This window comes from Equus asinus, chromosome 20 (assembly GCF_041296235.1).
Source record: "Equus asinus isolate D_3611 breed Donkey chromosome 20, EquAss-T2T_v2, whole genome shotgun sequence".
Classification (NCBI taxonomy): domain Eukaryota; kingdom Metazoa; phylum Chordata; class Mammalia; order Perissodactyla; family Equidae; genus Equus; species Equus asinus.
In genome coordinates, this window is record NC_091809.1 from 101,671,302 (window position 1) to 101,685,888 (window position 14,587).

Consider the following 14,587-nt stretch of genomic DNA (forward strand, 5'->3'; position numbering starts at 1 on the left):
TCAGTCTTGCTGTGGCTCGCTGGCTCTGACACTGGCCTGACCCCAGCGCCTGGCCTTCAGCCTGACGTCCTGGCAGGCAGAGTCTCCATCTTGGCCATCCGCCTTCTAGGATTGAGGCCTTGCCCACTCTTGCAGCTCTCCCTTCTCCACCTGGAACTAGAATTCTGACCCAGCCTGTGCTGGTTACACGCCCACCCTGATCACAAACGATTTTGTGCCTCTGGTCTCTACCTGCCTCTGGTTTCAGCCCTAGACGTCCCTGATGGTAGCTCTGGGCCTGGACCGCCAGGGCCGCCCGTGCCGTGCTCCAGATCATCCAGGATGCTCTCGTTTGGCATCTGCTCTACTCTTCATCGCTTACAACACCACCTCCCATGGGGCATGCAGCACTCACAGAGGGGAAAGCGAGGGTCAGAGCTGCGTTTGCTCCCACTGCAGCTGAGGAGGCCCAACTCCTGCCCTACCCCAAGGTGGGGTCTAGTGCTCCATCGGGGCCCCAACCCGCAGCCTCTGATTTAACCCTTTTGTGCTCAGGCCTAGCTCAAGCTGTGGCAGCACAGGCCGGGAAGATCCGGGCACTTTAGGGTTGGGTGGAAGAGTCAGGTGAACTGAGTCAGAAATAGGGACTGGAAGAGGCAAGGCCAAGGCTGCATTTGGAAACATAAGCTGGGTCTGAGGCTCCTTTGCCAGGAGAGAGAACAGAGTGCGAGCAGGATGTCAAATGGAATGGGAAAGGAAAAAAAAGCCAGATGGGACCAGGAGTCAAGGTTGACAAGGGTCTGACCTCCTGAATTCAGATTTAATAAACATCAGCTGCAGACCCACTACATGCCACGTGCTTTCCGATACCTTATCTCATGAGATCCTTGTGAAGAGGACACCCCTGCCACACTCTGTATAGGAGCTAACAGCATGCAGAGGGGTTAAGGACTGGCACGGGAGCAGGTGAGTGGTCACTCTGGTCCTGCTCAGGTGGCCAATGGAGAAGACAGGATGGAGCTTGGTCCTGGGCCAAGGATGGTTGCTCCCCTCACTGCCTCGTGCCAGCGGACAGCTGGAAACCATAGGGCCAGGGCAGGCTGTCAACAGAGGTCTCCAGTCTTGAGAAGACTCTCTGAAAACATGACAGGTTGACATCCTGAGGTCTCACACCTTAAGGCAACCGTAGTCCTCTGGAAAAAGGATGGATTCGGAGGCAGCGAGACCTGGCTGAAGCACTGCACTCTGCCACCTTCTCCCTACGGGGCCCCCAGCCGCTGTCTGAAACTCTCTGAGCCTCAGTTTCCTCCTCTGGGACATGGGAGCAATAAGAGCTGCCTGCCCAGGGTTTGGTAGACGGCGGAAGTGACTGAGGTACAGAAAGTACTAGGCAACCCGAGGCAGACATCCTCCTCGTCATCACTGCTGACCTGGCTCCAAGCTTCATTTCCTGGCTCCCTCTAAGCCAACCCAGACGGGAGACGCTCCCACTTTTTGCACCAGGTAGCGCCATCAGCTACAAAGATCTGTTTCCTATTTCCTCGGGCTGTCAGGTGTTCCCGGAGCTAATGAGAGCAGTGCAGGAAAGAGGAGCCTGAGGAGGAGCGGGGCCTCCCCAGCAGAGCTGACTCCTCTCCCCTCTGGAGAGCCCCGGGCTATTTCCAGGTCCCCCAGTCAGACCCAGACCCGTTGGGAAGGGTGGATCAAAGAACTGGAAACCCGACTTCCTAGGGTCCTCCCCTGTCATGCAAACTGCCCCACCTCCCAGCCATGCTCACCCTTGACCCTCAGCCTTCATCCCGTTCCTCCTTCTTGGACAATGCTCCCTGCTCCTCCTCTCCGAGCTGTGGCTTCCTGCCCTTCCAAGGCCTGCCTCGGCTCATGCCTCCTCCAGGAAGCCTCCCCAGTGAGTCAACTGTACGCTGACCTCTCTTCTGGCTGAATTCTCCCCTCAGTGTTTGATGTGTGACTTAGAAGCTGGCAACAGATTGCATGCCATCAGGGCTACTCCCTGGCTCTCCTGTCCATAACTGTGGCTGTTGGGAGCTGCCAGGCTGAGAAGGGGCACAGGATGGGCCTCCTTCTCTGTTCCCCATGACAGGGAGCCCGGTGTAGAAGTGGAGGGCTGGCAGGCAGGGTGCTGCGCACCCAGCTCTTTCCTACACACTCGGAGTTGGAAGGAAGATGGGGAGTGACTAAGTGGGAGAAAAAGAAAGAAGTGAGTGAAAAGGAGTGAAAGAGGAGGGAAGGGCAGCTGCATGTGGCAGAGGACCAGCATCAAAAGAGGACAGATGAGGCCCATGATCCAGGCTGCCACGGATCATGCTCTAAGTCTTCTTGTGAATTACCCTCTGATTATGTAACCCCCTGGCTCAATAGATTCCTCTCTGAAAACTCGGGGAACTCACCTCCTTCAGGCAGCCTTCCCTAATTGACTCTGATCTCTTCCCTGTCCCCTTGGCTCCCTGAGCTGCATTACTATGTACACATCAATGCCATTTCCCACGATGCTAGGTCCTCTGGGGAAGGGCTGGGGGTCTCTGCCTCATATAGTGAGTTTCACTCCACATGTACCAGCTCTAGTCAGGGACTACACTGCCTGTTTGGACCACCTTTCTTTTTATCCGCTTCAGAGGGTGGTTTAGAATATATTTTGCACAGTGATTTTAAGCCCAGTTTATCTCTAAGCAAATCTTGAGATAAAACCTGCTATAATCTTATACCCATTTCTCTACTATCAGGCTCTGTGCTGGGCCTACGGGGATGCACAGATGACTAGGACTCAGTCCCTGCCCTCAACTAGCTTGCAGTCCAGTGAGCAGCATGAGAAACGGGCTGCATGTCAGCTGCGGCTGCCTTACGGGAGTGCCCAGAGGGCAAAACAGCAGAGTCTGGGGGGCCACAGGGAGGTGACGTCCCCGCACCGCAAGGACAGGCAGGAGTTCAGCAGACAGTGGGGAGGGCGTTCCAGGCAGAGAACACTGCAGGGGCAAAGGCCTGGAGATGGGAAGCGGAAGGTGGGTACCTCCACGTGGCCGGAGAGTGGGCAGGAGAGGGGACCCGCATCACACGGCAGAGGCCTTCGTGCATCGGGCTGAGGCACACTGACTTTAACTCATGGGTCATTGTTCCTCTGGGAGGAAGGCTGGCACCGCCATGCTAGACGGCATTTGGAAATCTGCGTGTGTCAGGGAGGGTGGGGGTGTGGGAACGTGGATCACTCTCAAAAGCTACTTTACGACACAAAAGACCACATGCTATATGATTCCATTTATAAGATCGAGAACAGACAAAACTCATCTACAATGATCGAAACGAGAACAACAGCTACCCCGAGGGCGGGTACTGAGTGGAAAGGAGAAAGAGAACTTTCAGGGTGCTGGAAAGGTTCCACATCCCAGTCCTGGTGATGGTTACATGACTTCATTCAATTGTCAAAACTCACCGAACGGAACACTTGAGGTCTGCACCTCTTCCTGTTCATAAAATATACGTTCAAAACGTGTGTGAGCATTCGTGGTTGTCACAGTGACTGAAGGTAGCAAACTGTTGGGGGATGGGGCCCGGGATGCCTTTCCAACGAAGAACTCTCCCTCCCAAGGCCAAGAGGGTCCCTGCAGGCCACGGGAGCTCAGGGCTTAACGAGCAGAGAGAACTGGCTACATCTGGGTTTGGGAAGAGGAGGCTGCAGTGGTGACAGGAGCCCACAAGGTCCAGGCATCTCCGGGCAGTGAGTGACACAGGGGTGGACTATGACCTCCACTGCCTCTCCTGGGCCTTGTATTTGGCCAACTCCAGCCTGCTGGCCCAAAGCTGCCCAGGCCCGGGAGCAGCCCTGGGATGTCCCTTGCAGGCATCCCAGAAGGGGTTGGAAGGACACCAGCAGGGTGGTCAGAGGCAGCGAATGTCAGAGGGAACAGAACACGTTCCCCTCTGGCCTCCCTGCCCTCCATAAGCAACAGGGATGATGAACGTTATCATCTTCCTCTGAAACGGGGTCTCCGTGAGGTGGGGTGCCTGGGGACTGGGTCCCTGAAAGCGAGGTGGATGCTGCTGCTGCCGCTGCCTCTGAAATCAGGGGCAAAAGAAGGGCACAGCCGACTTCAGCAAATGCTCACCTGCCCCTTCCTTCAGGAAGCCTTCTCTGACCTCCACACTGGGCAGGTGCTTCTTCTGTGCTCCCGCAGCCCTCAGCCCAAAACCAGGTAACAGTTATTGCCTAAGTGTGAATTTTGGCTCCCCCGCCTACTTGCTGTGTGTCCCAGCAAGTTACTAAAGCTCTCTGAGTCTGCTCCCTCACCTATAAACTGAGGATAATAAAAACCTTCTGCAATGAACTGTTAATGAAGATTGGGTGAAATAACAAAGTAAACACTCGGAAGAAGTTAGTCCTTATTATTATCATAGCACACATCAGTATGGACCACTGTTGCCACGTTACTGCTCTGGTGCCCCCAGGAGACAGAAGCTCCTTGTGGGCAGGATCCTCGTGGCTGTGTTGATTTCCCGGCACAGTAAATACTCGCATGAATGAATTCCATCCACTAAGATCTCTCCTGGGAGCTTTCTTTTTCCACCCACAGTGTCTTCAAATCACAATAATTCCTCAAAAATGGAGGCTGGATTCATTTGTATTCATTTGTAGTCTCTCTTCTCTCCTCTCTTTTACCTCCAAGGGCATGCAGAGCCTACACAAAATTAGTGTTAAAACAAGTGAGGGTTTCTTCCTGGACCCTCCACTCCTAAGACTTCATTCAGTGGTCTTTTTCATGCTGGTTACACACAAATCCTTTAAAAAAATGAAGCACCCCGTGGTTCCTCAAAAAGTTAAAACATAAAAGGACCACACGATCCAGCAATTCCACTTCTGGGTATATACCCAAAATAATTGAAAGCAGGGGCTCAAGCAGACACCTGTACATCAAAGTTTACAGCAGCATTATTTGCCATAGCCAAAGGTGGAAGCAACCCAAGTGTCCATCGATGGATGGATGGATAAGCAAATGTGGTATATCCATATGCTGGAATATTATTCAGCCCTCAAAAGGAAGAAAATTCTGATATATACCACAACAGAGGCAGACCTTGAAAGCATTCTGCTAAGTGAAATAAGCTAGACACAAAAGGACAAATGCTGTACGGTTCCACATATATCAGGTACCTAGAATAGGTAAATGCACAGAGGTAGAAAGCAGAATAGAGGTTACCAGAGACAGGGGGAATGAGGAATTATTGTTTAACGGGTACAGAGTTTCAGTTTTGCCAGGTGAATAGAGTCCTACGGATAGACGGTAGTGATGATTGCACAGGAATGTGAATGACCCTAATGCCGCTGAACTGTATGGCTAAAAGAGTAAATTTTATGTATTTCACTATAAGTTTTCACAAGCACCCCAAACCAAATGAACAAAGTGCTGCAGGGACTCCATCTGAAATCTGACGTCACACCCTCAGTGCTCTGTGACTTTGGTGTCCTGGCCTTGAGCTCCCTCTCCATCCTCTCCTGGCTCCAGCTCTGGTGTCCTCTGTTCTCTTTCCACCCCAGGACCAGGGGCCATGTTATCTGCGTCCGTGAAGTCAATGTGCATCTGTCCACTGTTGAATGTTTCTTTCCCTTGCTCGTTCTTTGGCCCCCCTTGTCCTGTCATACCCTCTCTGGAAGGCTTAAACTGACACCTTGGGAATCGGAGATGGAAAAGCTGTGCTCGAAAATGTTCACCACCGACGATGTCCACCAATAAAGAAATGATTAAGCAAAGCATGGTAAAGCCATTGAGGCCAGAAGAAGATGAGGTGTGAACACAGAAGTTTAGATAAACTGTTAAGTGAAAAACGCAGGTATGAAACTGTATGTGGACTGATTTCAACTATTAAAAAACACAGATCTATAGAAGAAAGAGAACGGTACATAAAATCATGGTTAATCTCACATTTGTTCAGAATGGCTGTGTTCTTGTTTCAATGTAATTTATTTTTCAGAGGCTGGGCAACATCCTTAGGCTGACGATGAAATATGCCATCTTTGGAGGTGACTGCAGACACCCATGTGCTGCCCCCCCACGCCCCCCCCCCCCCCCGACGAGGGCCACAAATCCCTCCTGAGTGGCCTCCAGAGAGCTGGGGAGAGACGGAAGCCCTTCTTCTCTTGAGAAAGACAAGTTGAAGCTTAGTACGTCTCTCCAGGGACTTCAACAGCCACCCTACCATGCAAAGGAAGGGCAATTTAGGGGTTCTATTTTGCTATCACGGGAACCAGGAGACGGGCCTAAACAGCTCTCCCCTACACTAGCCTGAAGTCAGACACTCTCACAAGATGCTTGCTCCCTCACATATCTGCAAACTGTGAACCCCCTTCCTCCCGCCCGAGGGCACCCCTTCCCAGGCCAGCATGCCGCACCCTGGGCACAGAGGCTCGAGTCAAGGTTGGTTCAAGGGGACACGGGAAGAACGGTGCCTTTTATTCCACGTGTTGCAGTTCAGTGGGAAAAGCTTTCTTGAGTCTAAGAGTCTGAGACTTTTGGAGCTTTGCCACACACGGGTGGCCAAGGTGCTCGTCCCACATCTCACCAGAGGCAGAAAAGATGGAGATGATGTTGAGGAACGGGGGGAAACCTTACCTTCCATAATGCCATAGTTTAAGGTAAGAAAGAGCTTTTTGGTGATCACACTGTTCAAAAACTAAAAGGGCTTTTAGTTTTATGTTTTCTTGGGCTGACCTGAGCTTCCAGTTTCCACAGGCAACAAGACACAAGGAATCAGAGGGAATTTGGACCAGGGCATCCAAAAAGTCTATGATTCTAAGGAGACTCAGAACACATGTCATCTTGACCCCTTACAACGTCCAGCCTCACATGTGGCTCCATGTGCTTGACAGGAGCATCCCATCTCCTCTGTGACAGGATGGCGTGCCTGCCTCCCATCCGCCACACCATCTGAGTGCCACGGGGAGCCACACCCCAACACTGTGAGAGCCGTCCCTGTCCCCCAGGAAGTCAAGAATGTGGGCCTAGAGATAGCACAGACCACAGAGCTTAGTGCTTCCGAGGCCCCACAAACCCAACCCCTTCCTCCCCGAGAGGGGAACTGAGTTTGGGAGAGAGAAGGATCTGGGCCCGGGTCGCTGAGTCATGAGTAAGCTTAGGGCTGAACACGGGTGCTTGCACACAGACAGCTGCGCTGACCCACACCGGTAAGAACGTATTTCCTGGCAAGCTGGTTAAACTTTTGGTAAAGGGTGCCATATGTTTTGAAATGTTCACATATACCCTGTGTAAGCTTGAAATGATTAGCATCTTCTGGAGGTTTTCCATTCCCACTTAGAGATCCATTTAAACAATTAATTAGGCGCCTCAAGCATACACACTTCCATAAATAATTTCTCCCTCCCCACTGCCCTCTCTGCCGTTTAGGGACTCTGTCAATCTGCTGGAGAGGATGACAATTCCTTGTCCTGCAAATACAGGCCTTTGTAGAGAGATGAGTTTCTTTACAATCTCTACGAGGGAAATGGCTGAGGGCACAAGGGAAAATCTGAAATGAAGCCAGAGGTGGTGTATTTGCGCCCAAAGGGGGATAAGGGAAGACCAAAAACGTTACCATTTTAATTGGTTTCCACTCCTTTCAGGGATGTTTTACTATCTAGTCTTAGTCAACAGCAGTATTTATAATATCAAGCCATACTGAGTAAAATATGCGGGTTTGACTCAAATTTTCATACCTGAATAACGACACAGACATGAAAATCATCCGAGCTTTATCATTTGATCACGTCACAGCTGACTATGCCCTTACTATGCCATAGGATCTTACTGAGTGGTTCATGTGAGTCCACGATACGAAGCTGCATAAATAAAGGGTTGTTTCCAATCCTCATTCATTCGATGACTATTTAGTGAGCCAAGGCTGAGCACTAGGCTTGCTTTGCGAGGCACGAAGACAACAAGGACAGCAGGACTCAGGTTCTCCTGGTCTCATTAACACTCTGTGGTTTCTTATTCCTCAGACCTACAAGTACCTACGTGGTCTGGCCCTGCCCCTCTCTCCTCCCTTCTTCCTTACCACCCTTCCTCTCTGCTTGTCTCTTACAGCCACAATTGCTGCTCCCTGAAAACACCAAGCTCTTCCTACCCCAGGGCCTTTGCACTGGTGCTCTCCTCTTCCTAGAATGCTATTTTCCCAGGTCTCCTCCTCTCTTCACTGAGGTCTTTGTTCAGATATCACCTCCTTAAAGACAGTTCTGTTAAAGGTAAATCTTCTCCTCCACTCTTCCCCCACAGTCACTCCTCGCCCTGCTTTATTGTTCTCCAGAGCACTGCTCACCCCTTGAAGTGTTCTAGCTCTGCTTACACTTTATTTTCTGTCTCCCTTGGTGGAGCTGGGACAGGAAGTTCATCTTTTTCAGCAATGTATCCCCAGAGCCTAGAACAACCTGGCCCGTAGCAGATGTTGATGTATTTGGAGAATGAATGAATGAACAAAGAAACCGGCTCTTGACAGTTGGAGTGCTGGGTGAGCCAGCTTTGCAGGAGTCGCTCTGGCTCCCTGTCAGACCCGTGGCCCCCACTGACAAGCACCCCACTCTCCCTCCTGCTGGGCTCCTTCTGTGAATGGCATTTTCAGCCCCTCAGGCTCAAAAACGTGCCATCACCTCTCATTGCTCCCTCCCTCAAGCACCCACGTCCAACCCGCTGCTAGTGTCGGTGTCACCGTGGCCTCCTGCATCAACTCCTTTTTCTTTTAATTCTTACAAGCCTAGCCCACCCCTGCCCAGTCCAGATCCTCCTTCTCTGTCGTCTAGACCACTGTCATTGCCTCCTACCTGGGTGCCCTACTGGCAGGCCCTCCCCCTCCAGTCTCTTCTCCAGAGGGCAGCCAGAGGGAGTTTTCTAATGGCCAGGTTTGATCGTGTCTCTCCTCCACTCAAAAACCAGACACCAATCCCTCAGCTGGGCACTCAATGACCCCAGCAACCGCCTCCACCCTCCTCCCAGCCTTCCTTCTTCTCCTGGCTCCGCTTTTATCCTTCTGCCCAGTAGGAATGAACCACTTTCCAGTTTCTGCACATGCCCTCGAAGCCACCACTGCCTGCTCTCTGCTCATGCTGTCTCCACTACCTGCAATATTTCCCCTCCTTTCTTCTACGGTACCAACCATTCAGACCCAGCGCAAATGCTACCCAGCCTCTCCAGAAGCCATTCCCGGTCTTCCAGAACAATAAAACCCCTCCTTCTCGTCAACTCTCCCGGGGGGCTTATGTCTCTCTTTCAGGACAGGTCTTGGGAAGCACAGGCAATAGAAGAAAGAGTTCAGCACCTGGGGTCGGGCAGTCTGAGCTGGCGCACGGCTCTGTGGCTCAGACTGTCACGGCACGATCCCTGCACAAGTCCAACTCTGGGCCTTAACTTATCCATCTACACAAGGGGGATAACAGCACTACTGACGTCACGGGTGTGTTAGGAGGCTTAAGCATAAGTGACAGAGTGTAAGAAAAGCTTCGACACTATGCAAACTATTAAATTCAGTCACGCTCAGGTGTTTCACGGCTATCTCACGTGGGCTGAGCCCCAAGTCCAGGACTGGGTCAGTGGGGGACGGACGTTTTGAGGGAGAGGGACTCTGAGGCTCCCAAATCCATGTCCTTGGGCAATGTGGAGAAGGGAAGAAGTGGAGGGTACATCCATAATGCTGGAGCCCTAATGATATTAATAGCTACGGGTTCCCGAGCCTTTCTATGCCCCAGGCACTGTGCTTAAGGACCCTACATAAATTATCTCATCTCACCTTGTTCCCTCACAGGGTAACAGAAGAGGAAAGCCAGACCCAGAGCAGTTATATAAAGAAGGGCTCCCCTCCCCCCCCAGCACTTCAGACCCAAAAGACACCCTGAAAATCTCCAGTCTGATAATCTTATTTTTCAGATGGAGAAACTGAGACCCAGGGATGTCATGAGCGTTTACTGAAACTGTCCGGCCAGCGAGAAGGAGACCGGACCTGGCCCCCAGGCCTCTTCCCTCTCAGGGTGGGGGCCACTGCATGCAAAAACCCAGGGGCCACCAGGCATTACGAAGTCTATGTAAATGGGGCTTCGGGAGCACAGTGTCATTTCCGTGGACGACAATGTGAGTGCTGGCCCCTGGAGTTCTGCCACCCAGTCACCTGGCTCTGCTCCAGGCCAGGCTGCTCACCCCACTCAAGAAGGAGGCTCTTGAGAAAAGCGCCTCAGGCCCCTGGAGACTGAACACTGCCCTCCTTGCCAACTACCCCACCAGACAGAGTCTCCTCAAAGGCCACCGACTTCACCCACTCATATCCAGCTTGCACACCCTCAGCATACCTCCCGGCGCACCATCTCTGCACCAGGCACAGGGCTCAGCTCTGGGGACACCCAGCTGCCCTTGAGGGAGTCTTGCCTTGAGCCACCATCCAAGCCTAGTGAGGCTGTCACTGAAGCTAACCCAGCCGCTTTGTCAGCAACACCAAGAGGCTGCGATCGACAGACATCAAGGAGGAAGAGGTGGCCAGACATGAAGGACCTGGGGACCTCCCCGAAGGGATGATGAAAGGGACCTAGGCCCTTAAGGAGGAGGGAGAGTGACTGGGAAGGCATGCAGTCAGGTCAAAGTGGGGTAAGGGGACAACTCCTTGAATGCCACATCACCTGGTCCAACTGAGGATGCAGGCTCTGTGACTCCTGGGAGAACCAGAACTCATACCCTGGAAGCCCGTCTCTGGTCCAGGGCTGCTTCATCCTCCCAAACTAAATCCCAAACCTAGAGCGTTTGCATAAGAGAGCCCTCCTTTGAGGCCGAATGAGGCAAATTAAAGGCCAACGCTTTTTTTTTTTTTTTTACAGTAAGGATGGCAGCACATGAATGGCACCTGCCGCTCCAAGTGGGGGCAGAGCTGGAATTACAAAGACTCTCCCGGTACACTCGGACGAATTTTGGGGTTCTGGGTCTTCAGTGGGAACAGGATCGAGTTGTGTAGGGGGGAAATGAGGAAAGTCAGGGACCCTAGATTCTAATGCAGGTTTTGCCACTAACTCTCTGGTGACCTTGGTCAAACCACCGCACTGGGTCTCAGTTTCCCCATCTGTAAAACGAGGGGTTTAAAAGAGTTCCTGAGGTTCACCTGGTCCTCTAAGGCCCACGATCCTTGTAAGGTAAGACCCTCAGGCCAAGGACCCGGGCAGTCTCCAGGTTCTGCAGGAGCCTGGGCCTCATCTAGCAAAAAGGGGCATGGTGGGGGAGGGGGACGCGCTGGGCTTTCATTTTGGGGGTGGGTGGGAAGCGGCTGGTTCAAGCCTCACAGTCGGGGGAGGCGAAGCAGGGGGAAGGCTGCGAGCCGCGTTTACAGGCCGGCCGGCTAGCGACGATCTCCAACCTCCCTCCGGAGCTTCTGATCCTGGAGAGGCGATGCCGCCAAGAGCCGCGCAGCAGCCGCGGCTGCAGAGGCTCGGACCCGGGACCACTACCCCATCCCTCCCGGGAACGGCGCAGAGCTTCGTAGGGAGTGGCTGCTGCTCCCTCCCCGCGGCCCGGCGCCGGGCCCCCTCCCCGGCACGGGGGCCCCCTCCCCCAGTCCGGGGGCGCCGGGAGCCCCATGGGGGCGTGGCGGGGGCGGGCGCCGGCTTCTCGGCCCTGTGGGCTGGAGGAGGTCTCAGCTGCGGGGCCGGCCCGGGAGGGACCCCGCGCCCTCCGCCTCCCGGCTCCCACACAAAGGCGCCCACGGAGGCGCCGCACTTACCGGCCAGAGCGGGCTCCGGGCGCCGGCGGGCGGGCAGGCGGGCCGGCGGGAGGATGTGCGCGCGCGAGGGTGCGTGTGTCTGTGTGTGCGCGAGTGTGTGTGTGTGTGTGACGGGGCCCGCGCCGAGCTCTGTGCGTCTGCGTGTGCGGGGGCGGCCGTCCGTCGGTCCGTCCGCCCGGCGCTCCGTCCCGCGCTCCGTGCGCGCTCCCCGGCCCGGCCGCCCCGCCGAATGCGCCTCGGCTGCGGAGCGGCGGGCGCAGCGCCAGCTCGGTGGGCGCCCCCAGCCTCGGCCCCGCCCCGCCCCCGGGCGGCTCGCGCCGCTCCCCGGGAACTGCGCAGGGCCCGCGGGGCTGGCTGCGGGCGGCGGGCGGCGGGCGGGGAGCCCCGGCAGCGCCCGGGCCGGAGGGGTCCGGCCCCCAGACCCTCGATCCGTGACCCTGGTCTCAGGCGACCCCTTCCCCTAACTGCGCTCGGAGTCCCCGCAGGCGCCGCCCCCGCGCGGCGGTGCCTGGACCCGGAGGGAGGGGGAGCGCCAGCACCGCATCCATTTCATTCATGATTTTCTCCTCCCGCGAGCCCCGGGTCCCGGCTGCGCCGCTACGGCGACCGCCAGAGGGACGCCGGCGGGGCCGCGCGCGCCGATAGCGGTGCGGGATGGACAGGCAGACAGATGCGGGGTAGGGGCGGGCGAGACAAAGGGGTCAGAGCTGGGGTGGGGGAGATGAATGGAAGGGGGGTGGTGTCGCTCCCAGCTTGATGCCCGCACGATGCCCACACCTGTGCGAGCACACCGGACTGGTTAGCACACTGGGGCGCACACGGTGCCCGGTGCTCAGGACCCGCTCCAGGGCTGGGGGAGGCGCCCGCCTCCCCGTCTTTCCCTGTTCCGTTTCTGGGGAGCAAGACCTCCCTCCGCCAGGTCTCGCCTTCCTGACGCGAGCAGCGGGGCGCGCACCTGTCTGGGCTTTCTCGTGGGCCCCAGGGGCCTGGACGCGAAAAGAGCTGCCCACGCGCCCCCCAATCCCACACTCCCCAGGCTGGCCCCCGCTGACCGGAGGTTCCTGACATTCCATCCCGATGGGGGCTCTTTGAGGCGTTGGGTGCACACAGGGCCGGGATCCTAAGCTCCATTTTTACATGAGGAAGCCGCCGCGCACCACCACAGGGCTACCATCCTGGGTCCGGCCACCGTCCTCTTTCGCCCGGATTTCTGCAATAGCCTCTTTCCTGGGCTCCCAGCTTCCGCCCTTGGCCCCCTGCCAAGGTTCTCTACACAGCAGTCCGAGCGATCCTTTTGAAACGTAAGTCAGATCATGCTGCTCCTTTACTGGGAATCCTGCAGTGGCTCTCGGTCCCATCCAAGTAAAAGCTGGAGCTCCTGTTGTGGGCCTGCAAGGCCTCTCATGAGCTGCCTCCCTTTTAACTCTCCAGCCCCACTTCCTACACTCCAGTCACACTGGATGACCCATCCCACTGCTCCAGTCACACTGGCCTTTTGAGTACATCACCAACATGGCAGCCACCTTGTGGCCTCAGGACCTTTGCACTGCTATTTTCTCTGCCTGGAAACTCTTCCCCCAGAGAGTCACATGGCTTGCTCCTTTACCTCTTAAATGTGCCACCTCAAAGAGGCCTTCTGTGACCATCCTATTTTAAGTTGCAGGCCCACTCCCCCACTTTTCTCCAGTAGTCCTGACCTTGATTTTGTCTTCCCCACCCCTGAGGCTCACTGGCCCTTCATTGCCAGCTCTCACTTCAGTCTCCTGGCATCAGTCAGTCCTCTAGCCTCACCAGACTAACCAACCCTCTAAACAAACCCTGTAGTTTCCCATGTCTAGCCTTTGTTCACTCTGTGCTTTCAGCCTGGAATGCCATTCCCCAAGTGTTACCTAACTTCTAAGGTCCAGTTCAAATGCCCCCTCCTCCGTGGAGCCTTCCCTTGTATGCCCAGGGACACTCCGCCCTCATTCCTCTCTGTCCGCTGCGACAGCGGCTCCTTGTCTTTTTCCCAAGTGTGCTGTGCACTCCTGGGATGGGCCGGGTCTCCTCTCTCCCCAGTTCCCGGCACAGAAGGGACCATCAGTGCGTGTTTGCAGATCAAGGGCACCAAGTGGAAGGCCTGGCCTGTGCCTTGACTGGTCTTTTTTCCTGGGAGGGGCACAGAGCCCGGCGCAGGCTTCTCGTTATCCCCAGTAGGTTCCTGTGAGATGAGAGTGGATCACCTGTCAGACAACCAAGCGGGAGTGGACATGCCAGCCGGGGCTCGAGGACCCGCTCTCCCCTCTTGAGAGCATCATCTCTGTGGTTCAGCATAAGGCTGACTTTCCCCAGACGGCGTCAGCGTAGCAACAGCAGCTCCTGTAAAGGAGCGCTTCCTGTGTGCCAGGCACCGCCTCGCGTGTTTTCGATGCGCTGCTCCGTGTAACCTTGGACAACTTTGGGAGGTAGGCGTTTTGAGATCCCCATTTTCAGGAGAGGAACCGGAAAGAATAAGTGACTGGCTTAAGGTCCTACGGTTGACGGAAGTGGCGTGTGTGTTTCCACTTCAGCTCTAGCTGATGGCAAAGCCCAGGCTCCTAGAGCAAGGATGCCCTGCAGGGAAGGCCTTGGGGGCTGAGGGAGGGGAGGGAGGGGCTTAGGAACCTCAGCACGTCAGCCTGGCCCAGCTTCTTGTCACAGAGGCGTGGCGCCCAAGGGGGTCCAGGACCTCGCAGTTTCCTCAGTTTCCATCAGTGGTGCAAGCTAGTCATTGCCCTTCATAAAGCCAGCTTTGGAAGGCCGGGGCTGCCTCTGGAACCTTCCTAGCTGTGTGCTCTGGGGCCCAGCCCCAGCTGTCGAGTGTGGATAGCAATGTCTATCTCAA

The 14,587-nt window shown here is 55.2% G+C and overlaps 1 protein-coding gene across 8 annotated transcripts in view; it reads right to left on the reverse strand.

The window, feature by feature from the left end:
• The window catches only part of PTPN5 (protein tyrosine phosphatase non-receptor type 5), a 56,405-nt gene extending 43,469 nt beyond the window's left edge, over positions 1-12,936 (reverse strand). For 2 of the 8 annotated variants that reach the window (XM_044752908.2, XM_070491329.1), the window contains exon 1: positions 11,725-11,970. Coding sequence is in view for 4 of the 8 variants with exons in the window: in XM_044752907.2 (XP_044608842.1) it covers positions 12,777-12,855 (79 nt within the window). In the remaining 4 variants the exon portion in view is untranslated. Of the gene's footprint in view, positions 1-11,724; positions 11,971-12,776 lie in introns of those variants that run through there. The other 6 variants (XM_044752907.2, XM_044752906.2, XM_070491327.1 and 3 more) reach the window with 6 other exon arrangements.
• Positions 12,937-14,587: the final 1,651 nt, after the last annotated feature.